This window comes from Micromys minutus, assembly GCF_963924665.1.
Source record: "Micromys minutus genome assembly, chromosome: 25".
Lineage (NCBI taxonomy): Eukaryota > Metazoa > Chordata > Mammalia > Rodentia > Muridae > Micromys > Micromys minutus.
The window spans coordinates 24,980,556-25,000,706 of NC_137960.1; the positions used below are offsets into that span (position 1 = coordinate 24,980,556).

At 47.3% G+C, this 20,151-nt stretch overlaps 1 protein-coding gene across 3 annotated transcripts; it reads right to left on the reverse strand.

Annotated features, from left to right (window-relative positions):
• Positions 1–781: 781 nt before the first annotated feature.
• On the reverse strand, positions 782–19,841 carry PLA2G12B (phospholipase A2 group XIIB; the record flags this gene model as incomplete). Of its 3 annotated transcripts, none has more annotated exons than XM_080938271.1 (4): positions 782–900; positions 5,746–5,911; positions 11,465–11,553; positions 19,631–19,841. In XM_080938271.1, the coding sequence occupies 4 exons, from the start codon at positions 19,839–19,841 to the stop codon at positions 782–784; spliced, it is 585 nt and encodes a 194-aa protein (XP_080794397.1). The 3 variants fall into 3 exon arrangements, with proteins under 3 accessions (XP_080794397.1, XP_080794396.1, XP_080794398.1); XM_080938270.1 differs by having other exon boundaries at positions 782–903; XM_080938272.1 differs by lacking the exon at positions 11,465–11,553 and having other exon boundaries at positions 782–903; positions 19,631–19,660.
• Between the last annotated feature and the right edge of the window lie 310 nt (positions 19,842–20,151).

Below are 20,151 nucleotides of genomic sequence, written 5' to 3' on the forward strand. Positions count from 1 at the left end.
AGGGTGATGGAAGTGGCCGGGCAGAACCCAGGGAGTCTTGATTGGCCTTGTTTAGAGGGTTCACAGGTATTCCTAATACACAGTCAGTGCTGAGAGCCACAGCTGAAGGGATGGCGTGTCATTTCCTGTCAGCTGCGAGCATATCTCCTACCCCTAACCAGACACATCTCAGATTGGCAAAAGACTCTCACAGAGCTTGAAGTCTGAGCATACCCATGGGGGCAGGAGGGAGAGAGATGAAATCTCGGGGGCTCCCCGACCTTCATCAGACAAGCCTCAGCTCCCCAGTGAGAAATCCACATGGGTAGAACTTACTTACCCGCCTGAATTCCGTCCTCATTAACTGAAATACAGCTATGGATGGGGATGGAAGTCATTCATCTCTCTTAGAGTTTTCTAAAAAGTGCGCTTTATTAAATGTGAAGTGTTAACTGGCAACTGAAACATGGGCCAGAAAAAAGTCATTGTCTCCCAAATGTTTGGGCTCTTCCAGTTTTCACTTATGACTGTCACGACCAGATCTAGGAATAGCAGGATCTACTTGTAGCTGTCTTTCAGCCAAGAACTGAGTTTCCAGGCACAAGGGAAAGCAGGGTTAGAGCGCACAGTCTTCAGACACTGCATGTCTTTTCCTTAACTTTCCTCAAAGGACAAGGCCTGCTGTTTCCCTTCTCCAGCTCACGATCTCCGAAGGATTGGAAGAAAGGACGGTCCCTGTACCACACCGCTGTCTCTGAAACAGCCCTGATGCGCTGTAAAGCCCGGAAGATCTGCCCCATCTTCATAACTCCTCCTTCTCCTCCTCTGCGCAGATGCAGGCTGCCCTCTGACTGTTCATAAAGGGCCGGCAGCCCAAGGTCCACACGGTGTTGAACACGGTATCAGCCAGAGAGTCACAGGCTGCTTGAGAAAGAGGAATAGAAATGTAAAGACCAGCACAGAGACACGCTCCCCCCCAACCCCACGCCAGGAGCACGTGAGGCAGTGTATTTTCTGGGTGAGCAGCAGGGGGTGGCAGAGACAGACTAAAAAGACCAGCACCTTCAAGAGAGGTACTTTCAGAAAACCCCCCTCTAGTCCAATAAAGTAGATACTCTTGCTGGTGCCTCACGTTTGTGGTACCCCCACCCTCACCCCCAGGGAAAGTCATTAGAAATCCCACACTATCATTATTTTCAAATACCCATTTAGACTACACTGCCATGTTTCTCCGGTCAACCACGGGGTGCACAGTTATTCATTGATGGAAGGAAAGGGTGTATGAGAGACAGGCACATCAGCTTCCTCTAGGATACCAGAGATAAACAGACCACATACATCATCCCAACTCAAGGACCTCATAGCTTGGACCAAGGGATGGAGCAAACACACTGGACAGCAACTAATTATGCTACACCATGGTGACAGGAACCACAAGGTGGCTGGGAACTCTCGGAAAGGTTCCGGTCCCTTGGGAGAAGGGGCTTTGAGGAAAGACAAGGCAGGAAAAGACCTTGGTCCGTTTGTATAACAGAAACCACGAACACACCAGGAAAGGTAAACAACTTAGAGGAAATATAAATTCTCCACTGAGCTGACTCACTGGAATTGAAAATGAAAAGAGGTTGTTAGTCACTAAAAATGCATCTCCCACAGAAATCCACTGCCATACGGTTTCAAGAAATATTTGCTAGATCTGTAAAGGATTCATAGCGATCCTTTCTAAGTGCTTCCAAAATTTAGAATTATGTCAGTTCCCTTGCATGTGGTCAGTATTATTCTGATAACAAAATCAGACAGAGGAAACCAGAGACACAACAAACCACTGGTAAGTATCTCTCATGATTAAATGCAACAGGTATTCCTAATGCACAGTCAGTGCTGAGAGCCACAGCTGAAGGGATGGCATGTCATTTCCTGTCAGCTGCGAGCATATCTCCTACCCCTAACCAGAAACATCTCAGATCGGCAAAAGACTCTCACAGAGCATGAAGTCTGAGCATACCCATGGGGGCAGGAGGGAGAGAGATGAAATCTCGGGGGCTCCCCGACCTTCATCAGACAAGCCTCAGCTCCCCAGTGAGAAATCCACATGGGCCTTTCTGTGATAGAAACACTCAACAAACCAGGAAGAGGACGTCTACACCTGACAGGGATCATCTTGGAAGAAGCAGGGCCAGCACTGATGCTCAGAGCCAAGCTGATTCCTCTTCCCTGCCAAACAGGAAGACAACACAAGGAAGACAGTCTTAGCGCTTCCATGGGATGGGTATCTAAGGTTCTAGTCAGAAAAGTCAAGCAAAACGCAGGCCTTTAAATCCCAGTGGAAAGGACATGCTGATGATACCTTTTGAACGACTAAGGTGTGCACTAAAAACTTACTAGACCTAATACACGAGTTCAGCTGGATCGAAGAAGGAGTCAGTAGACAGAAATCAATCACCTCTCTGCACAGCATCAATAAGTCACATGTCAAGACAATAGGGGCAGGAGGAAGGGAAGAGGGCTCTGTGGGTGCCAGCACTTGCTGCACAGCCTGACACAGCCTGAGTTTGATCCCGGGAGCCCACATACAAAAGCTGGAGTTGGGGGCTAGAGAGATGTCTCAGCTGTTTAAAGGCTAGGCTCCCCATCAAAGATACACAGCTGGGAACAGTGACACACACCTTTGATCCAAGCCCTGAAGGCAGAGCCAGGAGGATCTCCACATTTGAGGCCAACACGGTCTATGTAGTGAGTCCCAGGCTAGCCAAGGCTATTTAGTGAGATGCTGTCTCTAATAAACAAGAACAAAAGCAGAAGCTGGACCCAGCACCCCAGTCATGAGGTGAGGCAGGGTCAGGAGAATCCCCGGGGAGATCAACACTAGAGAGTTGTCCCTTGGCATCCACATTGGCTCCATCATAAACACGCATGTAAAAAATAAAGCAAAACCACAGATTCAACCACAGCTCTGACAACCACAGCCACATGCATTACAGAAATTAACAAGCCGATCTTAAAACTCCACAGAAATGACAGGAGTCTGGAGTGTCCAGAGAGATCTTGACAAAGAACAAGATGCAAGGGCACATCTCAGCTCAGAGACCCATGGCGACAGGGACACGGGGTGCCAGTGCAGGCCGGTGTGATAGCATAGGGTGAAAGTCGGAGACCACTGTTCACACTTTGCAGCTTAGTGTGGAAATGGTACTTCCAACATCAGTGTTAAGTCATCGGATAGTCACACGGCGAGGCTGGACCCATTCTTGGGCCGTGTACAAATAATTCTCAAAATGGACCTCAAACCTAAACAAAGAACAACGATCATAGAAGTCTTAGAAGAAAAGACCAGTAGATATTGTAGAGTTTGGATGGGTAAAATCATACTACTACCCATGACAGCAAAAGCTGTTGTGCTGGGGTCCACCTGTGACCCCAGACCAGAGGCTGAGGCAGGGGGATCTGGAAATTTGACATCATTCTGGGATATTCAGAGACCATGTCTCAAAGGGCATAGGTTCATGTGTGTGGACACATAAGTCTGAAGAAGGATCAGAAAGGAAGGGCTCTCCTGACTCAATGACTAAAAGAAAAATTTTAAAAGGGACAAAGAACCTGGATAGATACTTTATATATATGTTATATATGTGTATGTGTGTATGTGAGCATATATGCGTGAGTGTGTGTGAGAGAGAAAGAGAGAGCGTGTGTGTGTGTGTGTGTGTGTGTGTGTGTGTGTGTGTGTGCATTTATATGTTCAGCATCATCAGTTGTCAGGGGGATAATTGTGGTATGTAACAAAAACAATAATGAATGTTGAAAAGGGACTGAAGAATCTGGGGTTTGGGGGAATATAAAATGGTGTGGTGATTGTTTAGGAAAACAGTAAGGTTATCAAACTGTTCTACACATGTTTCATATAATCCAGCAATTTCTCATTCATGTGTGTATCACACACACACACACACATACACACACACACACACACACACACACACACACATACACACACACACACACACACACATGAAAACATGGTTCCTGCAGATGTCCCTCTGACAGTGTTCAGGGCAGCAACACTAAGACCAAAGCCAACCCCAGTTCCACCTGATGGGCAGATAAAGATGGTATGGGAAGGCTCACAACGCACTAGTTTTCGGCACTAAAGGGGAGTAACTAACTGATTAATAATAATAAATAAAGAGGAATAAATTCTGATATCTTCTACAGCATAGATACATGAAAGAAACCGGTCACAGAAGTCCATGTATTTTCATTCCTTTATATCGACATTCCAGAAGAGACAAATCAACAGAGGTGGAAATCAGTTTCACAGCTGGGCAGAGCGGAGTGGGGGGCAGTGTCTGAGGGAGTTGATGCATCTGAGGGGTTTCTTTGAGAGATGATGAGTATGAGGCTGATTGTATAACTCTAGATACACTCAACTAGTACTTAAATAATACATAAATCACATTTCAAAAGCACTATCTTTTTGGGGGGTGGTTTTGGTTTTTCAAGACAGGGTTTCTCTGTGTAGAAGGCCTTGGCTGTCCGGGAAATTGCTCTGTAAACCAGGCTGGCCTCAGATCTGCCTGCCTCTGCCTCCCCAGTGCTGGGATTAAAGGCGTGAGCCACAACTGCTCAGCCACAAAAACACAGTGCCAGCAGCAAATGCTCAGAACATTCTACACAGGAACTTAGGGTGGAAAGTCTGGGCCTTTACCCAGTGCGGGAATCCAGAGGGAGGTGCTAAGGAGGTGGCCTCGGGCTGACTTAGACAGAGCTCTGCATGCAGAACTCTGGGGCTTGCATTTACTCTGTAGAGAAGACAAACTATTCAGAAGCTTCACCTGCAGGCAAAGGCTATCACTGAGGTGATATTGACACAGAGCTCATCCCAGTGGATGGCTCTCAATTAGTGGAACACAAAATCAGAATTTTGCAGCAAGCTGGCCAATGAGAGAGCAACGAAATATTTAGGAAGAAAAATCAATAGGACATTGGCCTAGAGCCATTCCCTGACCCAAGCCTACATCAATAATGGCCTTTTCCTACTCCTTGTGGACACAGGCTAGAGAAAATCTCACTTTTACAAGGCCCAATTTATGTTCCTTGTCCCAGGCCCTCACACATATCACACGAAGACTATTTGCTAAACACTGTCCTAAGAACCACCTCCAAGACTGTCCCCACAGTTGCTCTCTGTGGCTCAGAGAAGCCTGATTCGCAACCTGATTCTCCCATCTGGAAACGCTGAACATTAACACCAGGTTATCATGTTCTGGCTTCGGAAGCAGAGCAGTGAAAAGGTTTGAACAGTAAATTAGGAAAAAGAACAGAGCCGGATCTGGAAGCTGAGCAGTTAGGTGGCACTCCAAACCAGTTATCTGGAAGCACACAGAAAGCTGTGCGCACACAGAAGAGAATTGTTAAAGTTCCTGCCTAAGCTAAGGGCGAACTATGAAAACAGGGCGGTGGCCAAATTACTGAGGGACTCCTGAGTGGAAAAATGTTTAACAGGGCATGGAAGCTTCTCCTCTAGTCTTAAAAGGCAGGTTTTTATTCTCTGCAAAAGCGTTGCTGTGTCCCCTTCCAGCAGGAAGGGTTCCAGCAGTTCATGGGTAGCAAGATCTTTAATGAAAGAGTGCTAGTCTCTCCCTCCGCCTTTCCTGCAAGCTGCAATCATCTCTCCAGTCAAGGGGACCCTGGCTCCCTGTGTGAAGACAGGCACACCCCCCACCCCAACCCCCCGCGGTCACCAGGAAGTGTCCTTAAGAGACTTACCTTCCACGTTGGAGACGAAGCCCAGGCTCCGCTTGAGGTCAGAGCAGATGGAGTGGAGACACCATCGGAATTTCGCATCGCAGCGATATTTGTTGGCACCGCAGGTGTCGTAGCAGACGTCCAGCTGGTTGCAACACTTGGTCATTGCTGGAATGCCCAAGTCCATCTGTGAAAGTGAAGCAGGAGAGTGTGCCACATTAAGAGCAGGGACCTGAGGCAACCCTGCCCACCTCACTGCGAACTACTGTGTGCCACGTATTAGATCAGTTTGGAGACACCAAGAACTCCGGCGGGGGGGGGGGGGGGGGGGGGGGGGGGGGACTGCTCCAAGTGGCAGGATGCTGATTTTAACATTGTTGCTACCTTTATGAGTGTTGCGGGCCTGTTTTATTTATCTTTCCTTTCGTGATATTAGTTATTTTCAGATCCACGGCCACGTGTGGCGATGAAAACAGAAAGTGGAGGGACAATCCACAGGACAGAGCACAGGGAGATTAGAGTGTGGTGAACGCGTTGGTCTGACAGTCCGATGAAGTACAGGATTGGAAAGGCTCTGCTGGGGCAGCGCTTGCCTGGTGTGCGTGAAGTTTTATCCCCAGATCTGCAAAACCCAGGCCTGGCAGCACGTGCCTGTATCCCAGCGTCCGGGGGCAGAGGCAGGATGATCAGAAGAAAGAGGTCAGCGCTGGCTACATTTCAAGTTTGAGGAGAGCCTGGAATACATGAGACCATGTGTTGAGGAGGAGGAAGAGGACAAGGAGGAGGAGAAGGAGGAGGAGGAGGAAGAGGACAAGGAAGAGAAGGAGGAGGAAGGGGACAAGGAGGAGGAGGAGGAAGAGGACAAGGAAGAGAAGGAGGAGGAAGGGGACAAGGAGGAGGAGGAGGAGGAAGAGACAAGGAAGAGGAGGAGGAGGAAGGGGACAAGGAGGAGGAGGAGGAGGAAGGGGACAAGGAGGAGGAGGAGGAGGAAGGGGACAAGGAGGAGGAGGAGGAAGAGGACAAGGAGGAGGAGGAGGAGGAAGAGACAAGGAGGAGGAGGAGGAAGAGACAAGGAGGAGGAGGAAGAGACAAGGAGGAGGAGGAGGAGGAAGGGGACAAGGAGGAGGAGGAGGAGGAGGAGGAAGAGGACAAGGAGGAGGAGGAGGAGGAGGAGGAAGAGGACAAGGAAGAGAAGGAGGAGGAAGGGGACAAGGAGGAGGAGGAGGAGGAAGATACAAGGAGGAGGAGGAAGGGGACAAGGAGGAGGAGGAGGAGGAAGGGGACAAGGAGGAGGAGGAGGAAGAGGACAAGGAGGAGGAGGAGGAGGAAGAGACAAGGAGGAGGAGGAGGAGGAAGGGGACAAAGAGGAGGAGGAGGAAGAGGACAAGGAGGAGGAGGAGGAAGGGGACAAGGAGGAGGAGGAGGAAGAGGACAAGAAGGAGGAGGAGGAAGGGGACAAGGAGGAGGAGGAGGAAGAGGACAAGAAGGAGGAGGAGGAAGGGGACAAGGAGGAGGAGGAGGAAGAAGGGGACAAGGAGGAGGAGGAGGAAGAGACAAGGAGGAGGAGGAGGAGGAGGAGGAAGGGGACAAGGAGGAGGAGGAGGAAGGGGACAAGGAGGAGGAGGAGGAAGAAGGGGACAAGGAGGAGGAATAAAATGCAAGTAGCTCAGAGCACAGAACGAGAATGTGCAGGGTAATAAGTCAATGTATTTAGTGTGACAAAGATTTGAGCAGGAAATGTATGTGCATGCACATGCACGTGCACCCAAGCTTGTGTGCACACGGAAGAAGCTCTGTGGGGCTCAGACTCAGGTTCACTGTCGGTACCTGAAGCACCGGGTTTGTGCCTCTGCATCACAAAACGAAACTAGTGCATGGGCACATTCAGTGTTGCATGAACACACTCACTAGTGCATGGGTAAATTCAGTGGTGCATGAGATCACAGAGCAGGTGAGGTTAGTACTAGTGAGGGCATCTCAGATGCCTTTGTCATTTCCTGATAACATGGGCTTGGTTTATTGTTTGTTGCTTTTCCAGACAGGTTCTTATGTAGCTCAGGCTAGCCTCAAACTCATTATGACCTTAAGTGAATCCTCCTGCCTCCATCCCTGGCTTTGGAGGCTGGGATGTGGATGAGAGATGGAACTCTGCTTTCAGGGCATGTGTGAGAAGTGCACCGTCCCGTGGTGGTAGAGCTTCTCCTCGTTAGAGCCTTTCAGGTTCTCTTATTAACCCAAGGTCACTTGATGCAGAATAACACCTTCCACAGTCTAAAATGTTCTTTAAGCAAAACTAACCAACACAACAGCAAAACCCCATTAAAGGCAGCCATAGACTGGGTTTTGTAAGTCCTCAGAGGCTGCAGGTGCCTAAGGCAAAGAACTTTTCCTGGCCCCAGTCCCAAATTAAAACTAGACCATGAAAAGGCAACTGCCCATTACCTAAGCGTAGTGACCGCCGCTCACTCTACTTGACCGAATGGGAGACTCTTGGATTACTTCTAAATAGTGTGAATCGGTCTGTTTGTTTGTTTGTGAGCCAGGCTTTCTGTGTAGCTCTGGCTGGCCTTAAACTCAGAGGTCCACCTGCTTCTGCTCCTGAGTGCTGAGATTAAAGCTGTGCACCCCCACCATACTACATTAACTGATCAATTGATTGATTGGTGATCGATTGGTTGACTGATTGATTTCGGCAGCCCTCGATTGATTCCTCTGCCCTGTGCAGTCACCTCTAATACACTCAGCTGAGAGGCTACTCTTGCTTGTTTTCACAGATTTACTGCTGATTGGGAACAAGCTGGTCCCAGGCTGTGCAAGGGACCAAAGTATTGCATCGAAAGAGGCAAAACATTTAGTTTTACATACTTAAAGAAAACATCTTCAGCCAATGGCAGTCAAGCTTCTTCTAATCAATCAGTTTGTGAACATGTATTTCTGACAGACACATGAAAACTACCTAGAGGGTGGAGACTCTTCCTGCAGTTGGTACAGAATTAAATTGAAATTAATAGGCAAATAGTAGGACAGATAGAACAAGGGTTCTAGAGCTGCTTAGAAGACTACTGCCCAGTGAAATTCTTATTTTTTTAAAGATTTATTTATTTATTATATATAAGTACACTGTTCCTGTCTTCAGACACACCAGAAGAGGGCATCAGATCCCATTACAGATGGTTGTGAGCCACCATGTGGTTGCTGGGAATTGAACTCAGGACCTCTGGAAGAGCAGCCGGTGCTCTTAACTGCTGAGCCATCTCTCCAGCCCCACAGTAAAATTCTTAAATCAGTTAAAAATTGAGGCATAGCTGTATGTATTAAAATCTAAAGGGGAGGTGGCTCAGAGGCTAGGAACACTGATGGCTCCTGGCATCGTCATTGACATGATGTCTCAACAACAATCGATGTCGGCATCTCCAGGATCTGATGTCCTCTTCTGGCCTCCATAGGCCCTGCAGGTGTGAAGTCCACAGACACACCGGCAAGCAAAACCACCCATCCACGCAAAACCATCCAAACACATAAAATAAAATTTAAAAGAAAAAAAATTATTTTAAAAGACTTCAAAGACGACACTATTGGGGACCCGAGATGGCTGTGTGTGGCATACTTGCCGCACACACACAAGAAGACACAAGCTAACTCTCCGTGTCCATATCAAGGTTGGCTGCCTGCAACCCATCCAGGGAAGACAGGGACAAGAGGCTTGTGAGCCGGGCAGCCTAGCTAAATTGGTTAGCTCTGGGTAAGAAATAAGAAGGAGATGGCTCACTCCATCAAGTGCCAGTTGTATAAGTCAAAGGACCCGAGTCCTGGTCCCCCAGTACACACAGAAAAGCCCAGAACAGTAGCTTGTCTATCAACCCCAGTGCAGGGGACGGCTGAAACAGCTGGATCCCTAAAGCTGATTGGCCAGCGGGCCTAGTCAAGCAATGAGCTTCAGGGAAACGAGAGACCCCGCCTCAAAAAAAAAAAAAAAAAAAAAAAAAAGAGGCAGAGCCCGAAGACTTGAGTTCAATCCCCCAGGACCCCAGGACGCACAGTGGAAGGAGACAGTTCCTGCATGTTGTCCTCTGACCTACACATACACTGTGGCACGCTCAAGACAAATGAAAACATAATTTAAAAATTTAAAGGTGGAGAGTACATGAAAAAACCATCCAGATTAACCCTTAGACTCCACACACGTGTGCATGTGCACCAGCATGCACAAGCACGCACACTTACACAAGAGAAAATAAGGTGGAGAACAAAGGAAGAGAATAGCCAGTGCCACCCTCTGCTTTCCTGAATGCATGTGTGCTCATAGACACACACACACACACACACACACACACACACTCATTATCATAGCTGATGTCCCTCTGGCTACATTTTATATCAAACCTCTCTTCTAAAGTGCAGGTCAAAAGCATGATCTCTCTCTCTCTCTCTCTCATTTTCTTTTCCTTTCTCTCCCTCCCTTCTTCTCTCCCCTCTCTCCCTCTCTGTGCATATGTGTGTGTTCATGCATGCTCAGGTGTGCCTATGTGTGTGTGTGTGTGTGTGTGTGTGTGTGTGTGTGTGTGCGAGAGCTCATGTGCACACCCATGTAAGCCTGTGAGTAAAGGCTAGAGGAGAACCTCAGCTGTTAATTCCCAGGTGCCAATTCTCTTGTTTTTTTGAGTCAGGGTCCATCTCTAGTCTGAAACTTTCCAAGTACATTAGTTTGCTGCCTGCGGAGCCTTGGGCACCTGGACATCTTCATTCCCACAGAGCTGGCATTACAAGCGTGTGCCACGAAGACCTCAGATTCTCTTGATTGCAAGGCAAGCACTGTGCTGACTGAGCCAACCCCCTAATTTTTTAGGCAGGGTCTCATGTAGCCCAGGCTGGCTTTACATTCAAGGACAACCTTGAACTTCTGGTCTTCCTGGAGTGCTGGGATTACAGACCTGTGCCACTACACCTAGCTTATGTGGTGCTACTTAGAGCTTCAAGCATGCAAGGCAAGCATTCTACAAAGCCCAGAAGGGCTCAAGAAATCCTTAAGGAGATGGAGTCACAGCTTGCTTCTGGGAGAGGCTGTCAGTTTGAGAAGGGGTCGGTGAGATGCTAATGAATCTCAGCAATCAGCGGCTGTGTCCAATTGCAAATTTTTTTTTGAGATTTATTTATTCACTTTATGGATATGAGCACTCTATCAGCATGTATGCCTACACACCAGAAGAGGGCATCAGATCCCATTGTAGATGGTTGTGAGGTACCATGTGGCTGTTAGAAGTTGAACTCAAGACCTCAGCTCTTAACCTCTGACCATCTCTCCAAACTGCAAACCCTGTTTGATTTGACACTGAACACAAAGCTACTGCTGCGGAAGTCAGACACCATAGCAACCCGTTCTTTCTGCCAGTACCAGCCTCTCCAGTCCATCACTGGGATGGATTACCAGTTTAAGTAAATCACCATCATTCAGTCATCCCTGTGTGTGTCCCGATGTCATACATCTTGGCTGATGCTTACAATGGTGACTTTGAAGTTCACCAATACCAGAAACTTAGCTGCAGAACAGCAGCCTTTGAGGAAATGAACTCAAATATCTTCCCTGAAAGTTCTGCCCCTTGTCCCTGTCTAGTTTAAAATTTGAAATCTCACTGTTCCAGTAGATTCCATAGATGATCATGTCTGTGAGCAATATCACCTGGGATTTCTCTTATTTACTTAAAAACACATCAGTCAAGAAGGTAATAGTAGTGGTACATACACTTCCTGGTACCTTGATACCCAGGAAATAGGAACCGCAACCATTGGGCTCCTGAGGTTTGTAGCCAGGTCTGGGCATCGGCGCCTTACCTAGCAGGAAGAAGGAGATAAGAGGAAGAAACGGTTAGAAGTCAAACATTTTACACGTACTCATCAAATAAAACGTTCCTTAAAGCATATCCTATTTTTTTGTAATTTAAATGTCACTGTCTCCAATAAGATATTCACAATAAACAGGCAGTGAGGAGGAGGTCACAAAGGAATTCTCTTTCCTATCTTACAAACTGAGTATTTCCTCCAGACACAGTGGGGCCACACCCCCCAACACAGCACGGCACTCGCATCACACATCGATAGCATCAGAACAGCAACTGTGCCATCAAAGGGGCTAACTTCGCATTGAAGAAAGCGTAGGGCATATCTGCAGGAGCAGACACAGCATCCCTGACCACTGAGCAAAGCAATGTCTGATGTTCAGGAACTCTGTGGAAACAGTCTGGATTCTTCGACTTGTTTATGGGGCTGGAGAGATGGTTCAGTGGTTAAGAGCACTGACTGTTCTTCCAGAGGTCCTGAGTTCAGTTCCCAGCATCCACATGGTGGCTCACAGCCATCTGAGATGGGATCCGATGCCCTCTTCTGGTGTGTCTGAAGATAGCTACATCCTGGTCAGAAGGGACATCTCTCCTTCTCCACATCCTTGTCAGAAGGGGCATCTCTCCGTCTCCTGCTTTCCACTGTTTTTGCATCTCTGTGTGCACATTTTCCGGACAATTGTTAGGTTTCTTCTTTCATCCTGGGCTTGATTTTCTTTCTCTCCTCCATATATCTTCACATGTACTAATCTCCCTTTCATATTTTACATTTTTTCCTCTCACTTGAATTTGGGCATGCCTCATCGAGTCTATTTTCTGGCTCTAATTTAAAATACTAAATTACATTATTCCACTTATTAATTTTCTTTAGGTCAACTAATCTGTTTAATTAACCCACTGAAGATTTTCTTTCAAATACTGTATTTTTTTTTTAATTTGAATTCTATTGATTTCTCTGTTTAGATTTGGGCATTTACTTTTCATTGGACTTTGCTTGTAAAACTTGTTTTCTTTTTATTCGATAATTTGAATGATTATATTATGATTTCTAATCCTTGGGGCACTGATTCTCAGTGTGTTTGGTTTTGTCTGGGATTTGGCCTGGGATTTTATTTTTTGAGCCAGGGTCTCACTATATATATATATATATCCCAGTCTGGCCTTGAACTCAGAGATCTCTTATCTCAGTCATATGAATTCTGGGAGAGCAGCATGTGCCACTACAGTTCACTCTTTCTCATAATTTAAATGCAGATCAACTTTTCTCCATAATACATAATTGACAGAGAATGTATTTTTTAGTAAGAATTCTTTTAAAAAAAAAAAAAAAAAAGGGTAAGGTCACCACCAAAAGAGAGCACACTGCTTGTGCAGAGGACCCGGGTTTGGTTCCCAGCAACCCAATGGTGGCTCACAGGCATCTGGAACTTTAAAACTAGAGGCTCCAACAACCTCTTCTGGGCCCCATGGACTTACATGTGCAGACCCCACATGTACATATTACAAATGCACATACCTCACAAACACACACACATCATTTAAAAATAAAGTCCAAAACCCAAACTATTTATTTTGCTTTTAACTGTGTGTGTGTGTGTGTGTGCGTGTGTGTGTGTGTGTGTGGTGGCACGTGTATACACGTGTTGATGCCTGCTGAGTGAAGAGGTTTTGGAAAGTCTTAGAGCTGGAATCCAGGCAGATACGGGCACCTCTGAGTTCTAACTGCTGAGCCATCTTCCTGCCCCCTCAATTCCTATGTACCAAGAAACCATTGCTTACGACAATAACTGTTCTATAACTGTACCAGGACCTTGCACACTGTAAGAGCATGCTCTGCCACTGATCCATGCGCCATCCTTCCAACACTTTGGCTGTGACATGAGAGTCTCAGGCTGATGAAGTCCCTACAGTTACTGCTCAGCCTGGCTTTCCTTGGTAAGTTCTGCTCACTTCCTGCGTGTGAGGTGCTCTGAGGTTGGAGATGCTTCGGGTGGACATTCTTCACCTTCATCACTGGTAGATAGAAGCACCTTGCTTCTTTCTTGTAATGTTGAGTTGAGATTTTGTAATCTCTCTGCACATGTGAGTTCATGTGTGTGTGTGTGTACATGCATGTGCAGTGTGTGTATTCTCATCTCTAAAGATTTCCATTATCAAGCCGTGTGTGTGAATGTGTGTGAGTGTGAGTGGGTGTGAGCATGTGTTTGAGACTATATGAGTATGTGTGAGCATGTGTGTGTGTGTGTGTGTGAACAAGTATCTGTGAGCATATGTGTGAGATTTTATGAGTATGTGTGTGAGTGTGTGTGAGAGTGTGAATGGGTGTATGTGTGTGAGATTGTATGAGTATGTGTGAGCATGTGTGTGAGAGTGTATGTGAATGTGGAGAGGGGAGTGTGTGTGTGTGTGTGTGTGTGTGTGTGTGTGTGTGTGTGAATGTTAGCATGAGTGTGTGTGCAAGCGTGTGAGTATATGTGAGCATATGTGTGAAAGTGTGAGTGCATGTGAAAGAGAGAGGAAGTATGTGTGAGAAAGTGTGTGAGTGTCTGTGTGAGAGTGTATATTTGAGCATGTGTGTGAGTGTATATGAGTGTATGAGGGTGTATACACACCACACATGTGTGTGTGTGTATGTGTGTGAGGGAGAGAGAGACAGAGAGACAGAGAGAGACAGAGACAGAGACAGAGACTGAGACAGAGAGACTGGGGAACAGTCTGACATCAGTAGTTGAGTCACACATGGGCAAACAACCGAGCAGTGTGGTATAATTTAATGTTGACTCTTGGAAGTAAGGTGATGGGGATTTTATCTCTTCTCCAGATTGCTCATTCATAAGCGTTCCACCCAACTACCTTTATAGACATCAGGAAGAACGTAAATAAAACTAATGTATGAAAATTCACAAGCAATGCATTTTTAAGGTTTCTTTTTAAATTGCCTTTTATTATTTTATGTGTATAGGTGCTTTGCCTGCATGTGGGTCTTTGTACCACATGTTTGCCTGGTGTTCCTGGAGACAAGAAGAGGGTATCAGTTCCCTTAGAACTAGAGTTCCATATAATTGTGAACTGTCATGTGGGTGGTGGGAACGGAGCCCTGGTCCTCTGGAAGAGGCTCTTAACCACTGAGCCATCACTCCAGCCTCCCAAAGTATCTTTTTAGTGACTGCAAGAGGTGATTGCTGCAGACTCTGGTGGTTTCCCAGTCACCCCTTGGTCTTTGAACTTAAGAAGCTACTGGAGAGAAACCTCTAAAGTCAGTTGGAAAGATAATGGAATGGCTGGCTGCCCACAATGCTGGTGAGCTGAGGATGAGTCACTGCAGGAAGCTACTTGGGAGAGAAGCAAGGAGTCTAAACTCTAGTGGAGGAGACAGCTGAACCTTCCAAGAGATAACACATTCCAGCCTCCCGCTGTTGTTTATGGTTTTGATGCTTTGAGCCTGGGTATCCCTAACATGCTACATTTACATGTAGATTTATTTCCTCCTGTAGTTGAGAACTTGAAACTCTGTTTCCTTGTCTTGCAAATGCTGACTCCCACCCATTGCCAACCTTCTATAACCTACAAGTGGGTTTCATCTATTTTAATGATCAGGGGCGGAACCAAAACAAGAATATTTTATGACATGTGAGGATTATATGAAATTCAAGTTTTAGTGTCCATAAAGAAGCTTTATTGGGGCACAGCCACACTCGTTTATTATGCATTAGCTGTGGCTGTTTCCACTGGAAAAGAAATCACAGGAGATTGTTGCAATCTTGAACGGAGGATGCTTTTCTAATCAAGATGTAAAAGGCAGGAGCCGTAAAGAAAGAGACTGACAAATTTGCCCTCATAAAATGTAAAGCCTAAACAAAGTTAACTCCATAAAACACAGACATCAGGATAGAGGTTCAGGGTAGAGTCAGCCACAAAGCCCGACAGTGCTGCCTCCGGCCAGGGTCCCACACTCTTGCTCAACCTTTCTCCTCTCTCATTTTTGTTACTGTGAAAAAGGTCACATCACATGTCAGGGGTCTCCTGTGGAGAATGAGGCTGCCCTCATCCAGAAGCTGTCCAGAAGATACTTGTGCACATGTACCTGACAACCTCCAGGAATGCCCAGATGACCAGCACAGCAGCATCTGCCCCATCAACAGAGTAGACTTTCCTCTTTTCACAGGTTTCTGAGAACCCAGTGACGGCTGAAAGTACTTTGCTGAGAAAATAGGAGAACTGTACTTTGCTGGGAAAATAGGCGAACTCATAAGTATTCGAAGTTTTTCTATGAAATTTCAGACAGATAAAAAAAAATGTCTCTTAAAAAATTAAAAATGTAGCTGAGTTGGCAGAGTGACTGATGTCACAAATCTGTGGTTTTGAGTCCCAGATGTGAGTAAATTGGACATGCTGGCATGTGTTTATAATCTCAGGACCCAGGAGGTGGAGGCAGGGGGATCAGAAGAGGTTCAAGGTTATCCTTGGCTATATGGAAAGTTTGGAGCTAGCCTGGGTTATATGAGACACTGTCTCAAATTATTTAAAAATGGTGGAGATTTGCTATTTACAATGAAAAGCTTATGAGCATCAGAAGGAACAGTGACGGAGTAGACAGTGAAGAGACGGGAGAGGTATCTGCACATTGTGCAGCTAAGAGGGGGCTGGCCCCCAAAACACACACAGGAGCAATAGCATAAAAGAAACAACCCCACTTTAGAATAGCCAAAGCATGTTTCTTGCTGACTGTGGTGGCCCATGCCTTTAATCCCAACACTCAGGTGGCAGAGGCAGGTGAATCTCTGAGTTTGAGGCCAGGACAGCCAGGGCGACATAGAGAAACCCTGTCTCAAACAAAACAAAACAAAACTAAACTAAATGATGCTTCTCAAAATGAAGAGGGGACGTAGCACCCACCCAGCTCACAACAGATTATAACTCCAGTTCCAGGGATTTCAGCGCCCTCTTCTGGTTTCCACGGGCTCCAGGCACCCCATGCAAACAAAACACTCATGCACGTTATGATAAAGTAAATACATCCAAAAAATATTTTAAAAAGCCCGGCAAGTGATGGGTGAACATGGAAAGGTGCATCCTTGTCACCAGGGAAAAACAAGTGGGGATCACAAGGGACATCACCGTACACTTGCGAGAATGGCCAAAGGGAGCGCATACACCCAAGATGGGGCTGTCACTCAAAATGAATGTAGCCATTTTGAAAAGCAATATGGAAGCTCCTTGGAAAGTTAAAAACTAAAGTCAGAATTGTTGTGTGTTGGGATTCTGTAAACTCCACCTTTCGGTTATCTGGCAACAACTAGGTATGCTCCACCCCAGTTACCTGGCACTATAAAAGGAGGCTGCTTGCCCCCTCCTCCCTCTCTCTTGCTCTCTCTTACTCTCTTACTCTCTTGCTCTCTTGGCCTCCTAGTCTCTTGTTCCCCCCCTCTTGTCCCTCCTCTCCCCATTCCCTTCCTCCCTTTCTCTCCACGTGCTCATGGCTGGCCTTTGCTTTTCTATTCCTCTCTCTTCTCTCTCTCTGCCTCTACTAACCTCTTAACTCCACCCATGACCTGAATAAACTCTATTCTGTACTATACTGTCATGTGGCTGGTCCCTCAGGGGGAAAGGATTTCCAACATGGGTCCCCCAGAGGCATCCCTCTTTCCCCATGCCTTGCCACACCTTCATGGAGCATAACCCCCCCCCCATTTCATCTTTTTCCAAACATTGTGTAGTTCAGCAATCCTGGTGTGTATCCATCAAAACTAAGCATGTTGAAAACACATCTGTCCTCTCCTACATCTAAGCATTATTTGTGATGAGGAAACAACCCGAACACACTCGTCAGTGTGGGAGCAGATAATGAAAATGTGTGTGTACAGAGGGATGCTGTAGCATCGTAAGGAGCAAACCCTGTCATTCTGGAACTGGAAATCGTTGCACTGGGTGGGTGATAAATCAGAAAAACACATGTGATGTGATCTCCAGTGTGGAACCTAAGAAAGAGATGTCGGTGTCCTAGAAACAGAGAGCAGAAAGGCTGGGCGGAGAAGCATCTGGGGGGGAGGGAGAGAGGGGGGGAGGGAGGGAGAAAGATCTTGGGCCCATTTTTGATGAAAGGAATACATTTTAGTCTTTTACTATACTGACAATCATAGCTAATGATTTTGTGTTATGTGTTTCTGCTATGATTTCAACCATGGGGACTGGGGAGATGTTTCAATGGGTAAATACATACATCTGATGGTTAGTGTGCAGCATCAGGACCTCAGCCAAATCGATAGCTTCTATGTAAAAAGCTGGGCATGGCTGCAGGAATACAGAGACAGGATGGCTGGCACTTTCTGGCTGCCAGCCTAGCTCCAGGTTCAGTGAAAACCCCTGCCTCAGGAAACAAGGGGAAGCGAGATAATTCGAGACACAGATGTCCTGCTCGGGCTCCATGGACGTGGACACACACTGCTCCCCACAGGTTTTTGTTTTGAATGTTAGTTTTCTGGCTGATGCTGCTGTTTGGGGAAGGTGAAGAATTAATCCTATGTGTCAGAAGTAGCTGTGCAGAGCCGACACCTTTGAAGGCCACACCCAGGCTGGCTGTCTCTGCTTCCCAAGGTTGCCTGGTGAACCGGCTCCCACTGCCCCCAGCTGGCTCCTTAGCATCCCTCATAATAGACAGAGGCGTTCTGAAACCCTGAGGCAAGATAAGCCCTTCCCTCCCTAAATCACTTCTAGCAAGTGCGCTGCGAGAAAAGTACCCCCTGCGAAAAAAGTACCCCAGTCTCAAAACTCCCGAAGAGTAGACCTTTAACATTCTCGACAAAAATAAAAGGCAAGCTTGTGGGGGGCCCTTCATGTGCACCTAACCCTTCACTGGTGAATGGAACACCCCGCTCTCCCCGCTGCTATTGTTTTTGTTGATTTAAACGTTTTTTTTTTTTTTTTAAAGACTTATGTTTAATAATCCTTTAGGAGGAAATGGGCTGAGAGGGGAACTGGGGGGCTGTCTCACTACGTAACCAGGTACCCCGTAGTTGAAATCACAGTCTCAAGACACTCCTCCCATAAGCTCCCATGAGCTAGCTGGTCCTATCCAGTCAGAGGCTGCCCGACTAAAACTCGCTGAAGTTTTGTGATGCTGTTTTCCTACAGAAGTAAGAACGGAACCAGGCTCATCGTTTTTTTACAAAAAGTCCTACTGTTGTTAGAGGCTTGCTAAACCTTGGCTATATTGACAGTATCTGTGTTGATTTAAATGGCAGGCATTAACCCTTTCCTGCTTCCTTGGTGGAAATTCAGGTGGGCTTAATGAGGTGACCTGGCCTTTTGCACATCCATCTAACTTTGAGTAAATATGAGGCTGAGGGGCCCAAAATTTGATCCCATGACATTTTGGGCCATGGGGAAAGAACAGTCTCTTCCCAGGAGGGTGAAGGGGAAACCGGCCTCGGCCCCAGCTCCTGCCCTAGCTGGCTTTGTAACTCAGACAAGGTAGGCAAGGGAGCCCACCCCACTCCCAGTTGTGTCTCTGGTGTCTGGCTCTGGGGCGGTGCTTGGGACCCCTGGTGGGCAGCAGGCAGGCCGATTCGGTGTTAACAGTGACTAAGGTGGGGCTGGACTGCTCCCTCATAGAATCCAGGCAAATCACAGGCAGTCAGGGGCCTGCAGCGGAGGAGAGTCCTTCGGAGCTTTTGGGATGCAAAGGTAGTTGTTTGACCCGGGGCAGAATCCTAAGGTTCAGCGTTCCTTTCTTAGGAGCATCTCTGACACCCTGGGGTCCCTCTCGAACCTTCCTGCCTTCTCTTATGGCCCTGCCTGCCCCCCCCCCCGCCCCCAGCAAACTCCTAAAAGGTCCCAGCGACGGTTCCCAGCAAGCTGAGTAGATAGAGCTTGAGTTTCAGAAAAACCATACTTCATCAGGAAATATAGATCCCAGATGTCAGTCTGGGCCCCTCACAGGATTTCTGATGTCACTACATCTGGTTTTGCTCTGCCTGCCAACCTGGCCTACTCGGTGCAGGACAGATGTGAACTGCGTTGCTGCTCGCCTGTCGTCATTCCCCACCCCCACCCCAGAGCAGGCACCCACTCACCATATCGACACCGGTACTGACAGACTCCATTCTTCCCTCCCAACAGCTCCATGAAGGAATCCACATAGCTGTTGACCGACTCGAAGCTGCCCCTCAGCTGCCTTAGACCCCAGTCAGAATAGGACTCCTCTCCCTTGGGGCTGGGGTCACTCTGAGCCAGGCTGCCTACCAGGCCGAGCCACAGGAGGAAGAAGCCACAGAGCAGCTTCATCTTGCACGCACACGTAGAACCTCGCTGTTGCTCTCGTCCCAACCCCAGCCAGGGAGGGTCCCAGGACTCCCGGGGACACGCACAGCCCCGTGCCCGGGCTTATCGGAACAGCCAGTCTGTGTTCCCCAGAGGTGGACTTTAAACACAGCCATGGAGGCTGGGAGCCGATCCGATTAGAAAGGACAAAGGTGAACCCGTGGGAGGGGCTGTAAGAGGATGGCCCAAGAGGGGACTTCCCAGTGGACCCCGAAACGCTGGGAAGGAATGACTGCACGCCCTGCGATGGGGGACCGGATTCCTGGGGTTCTCC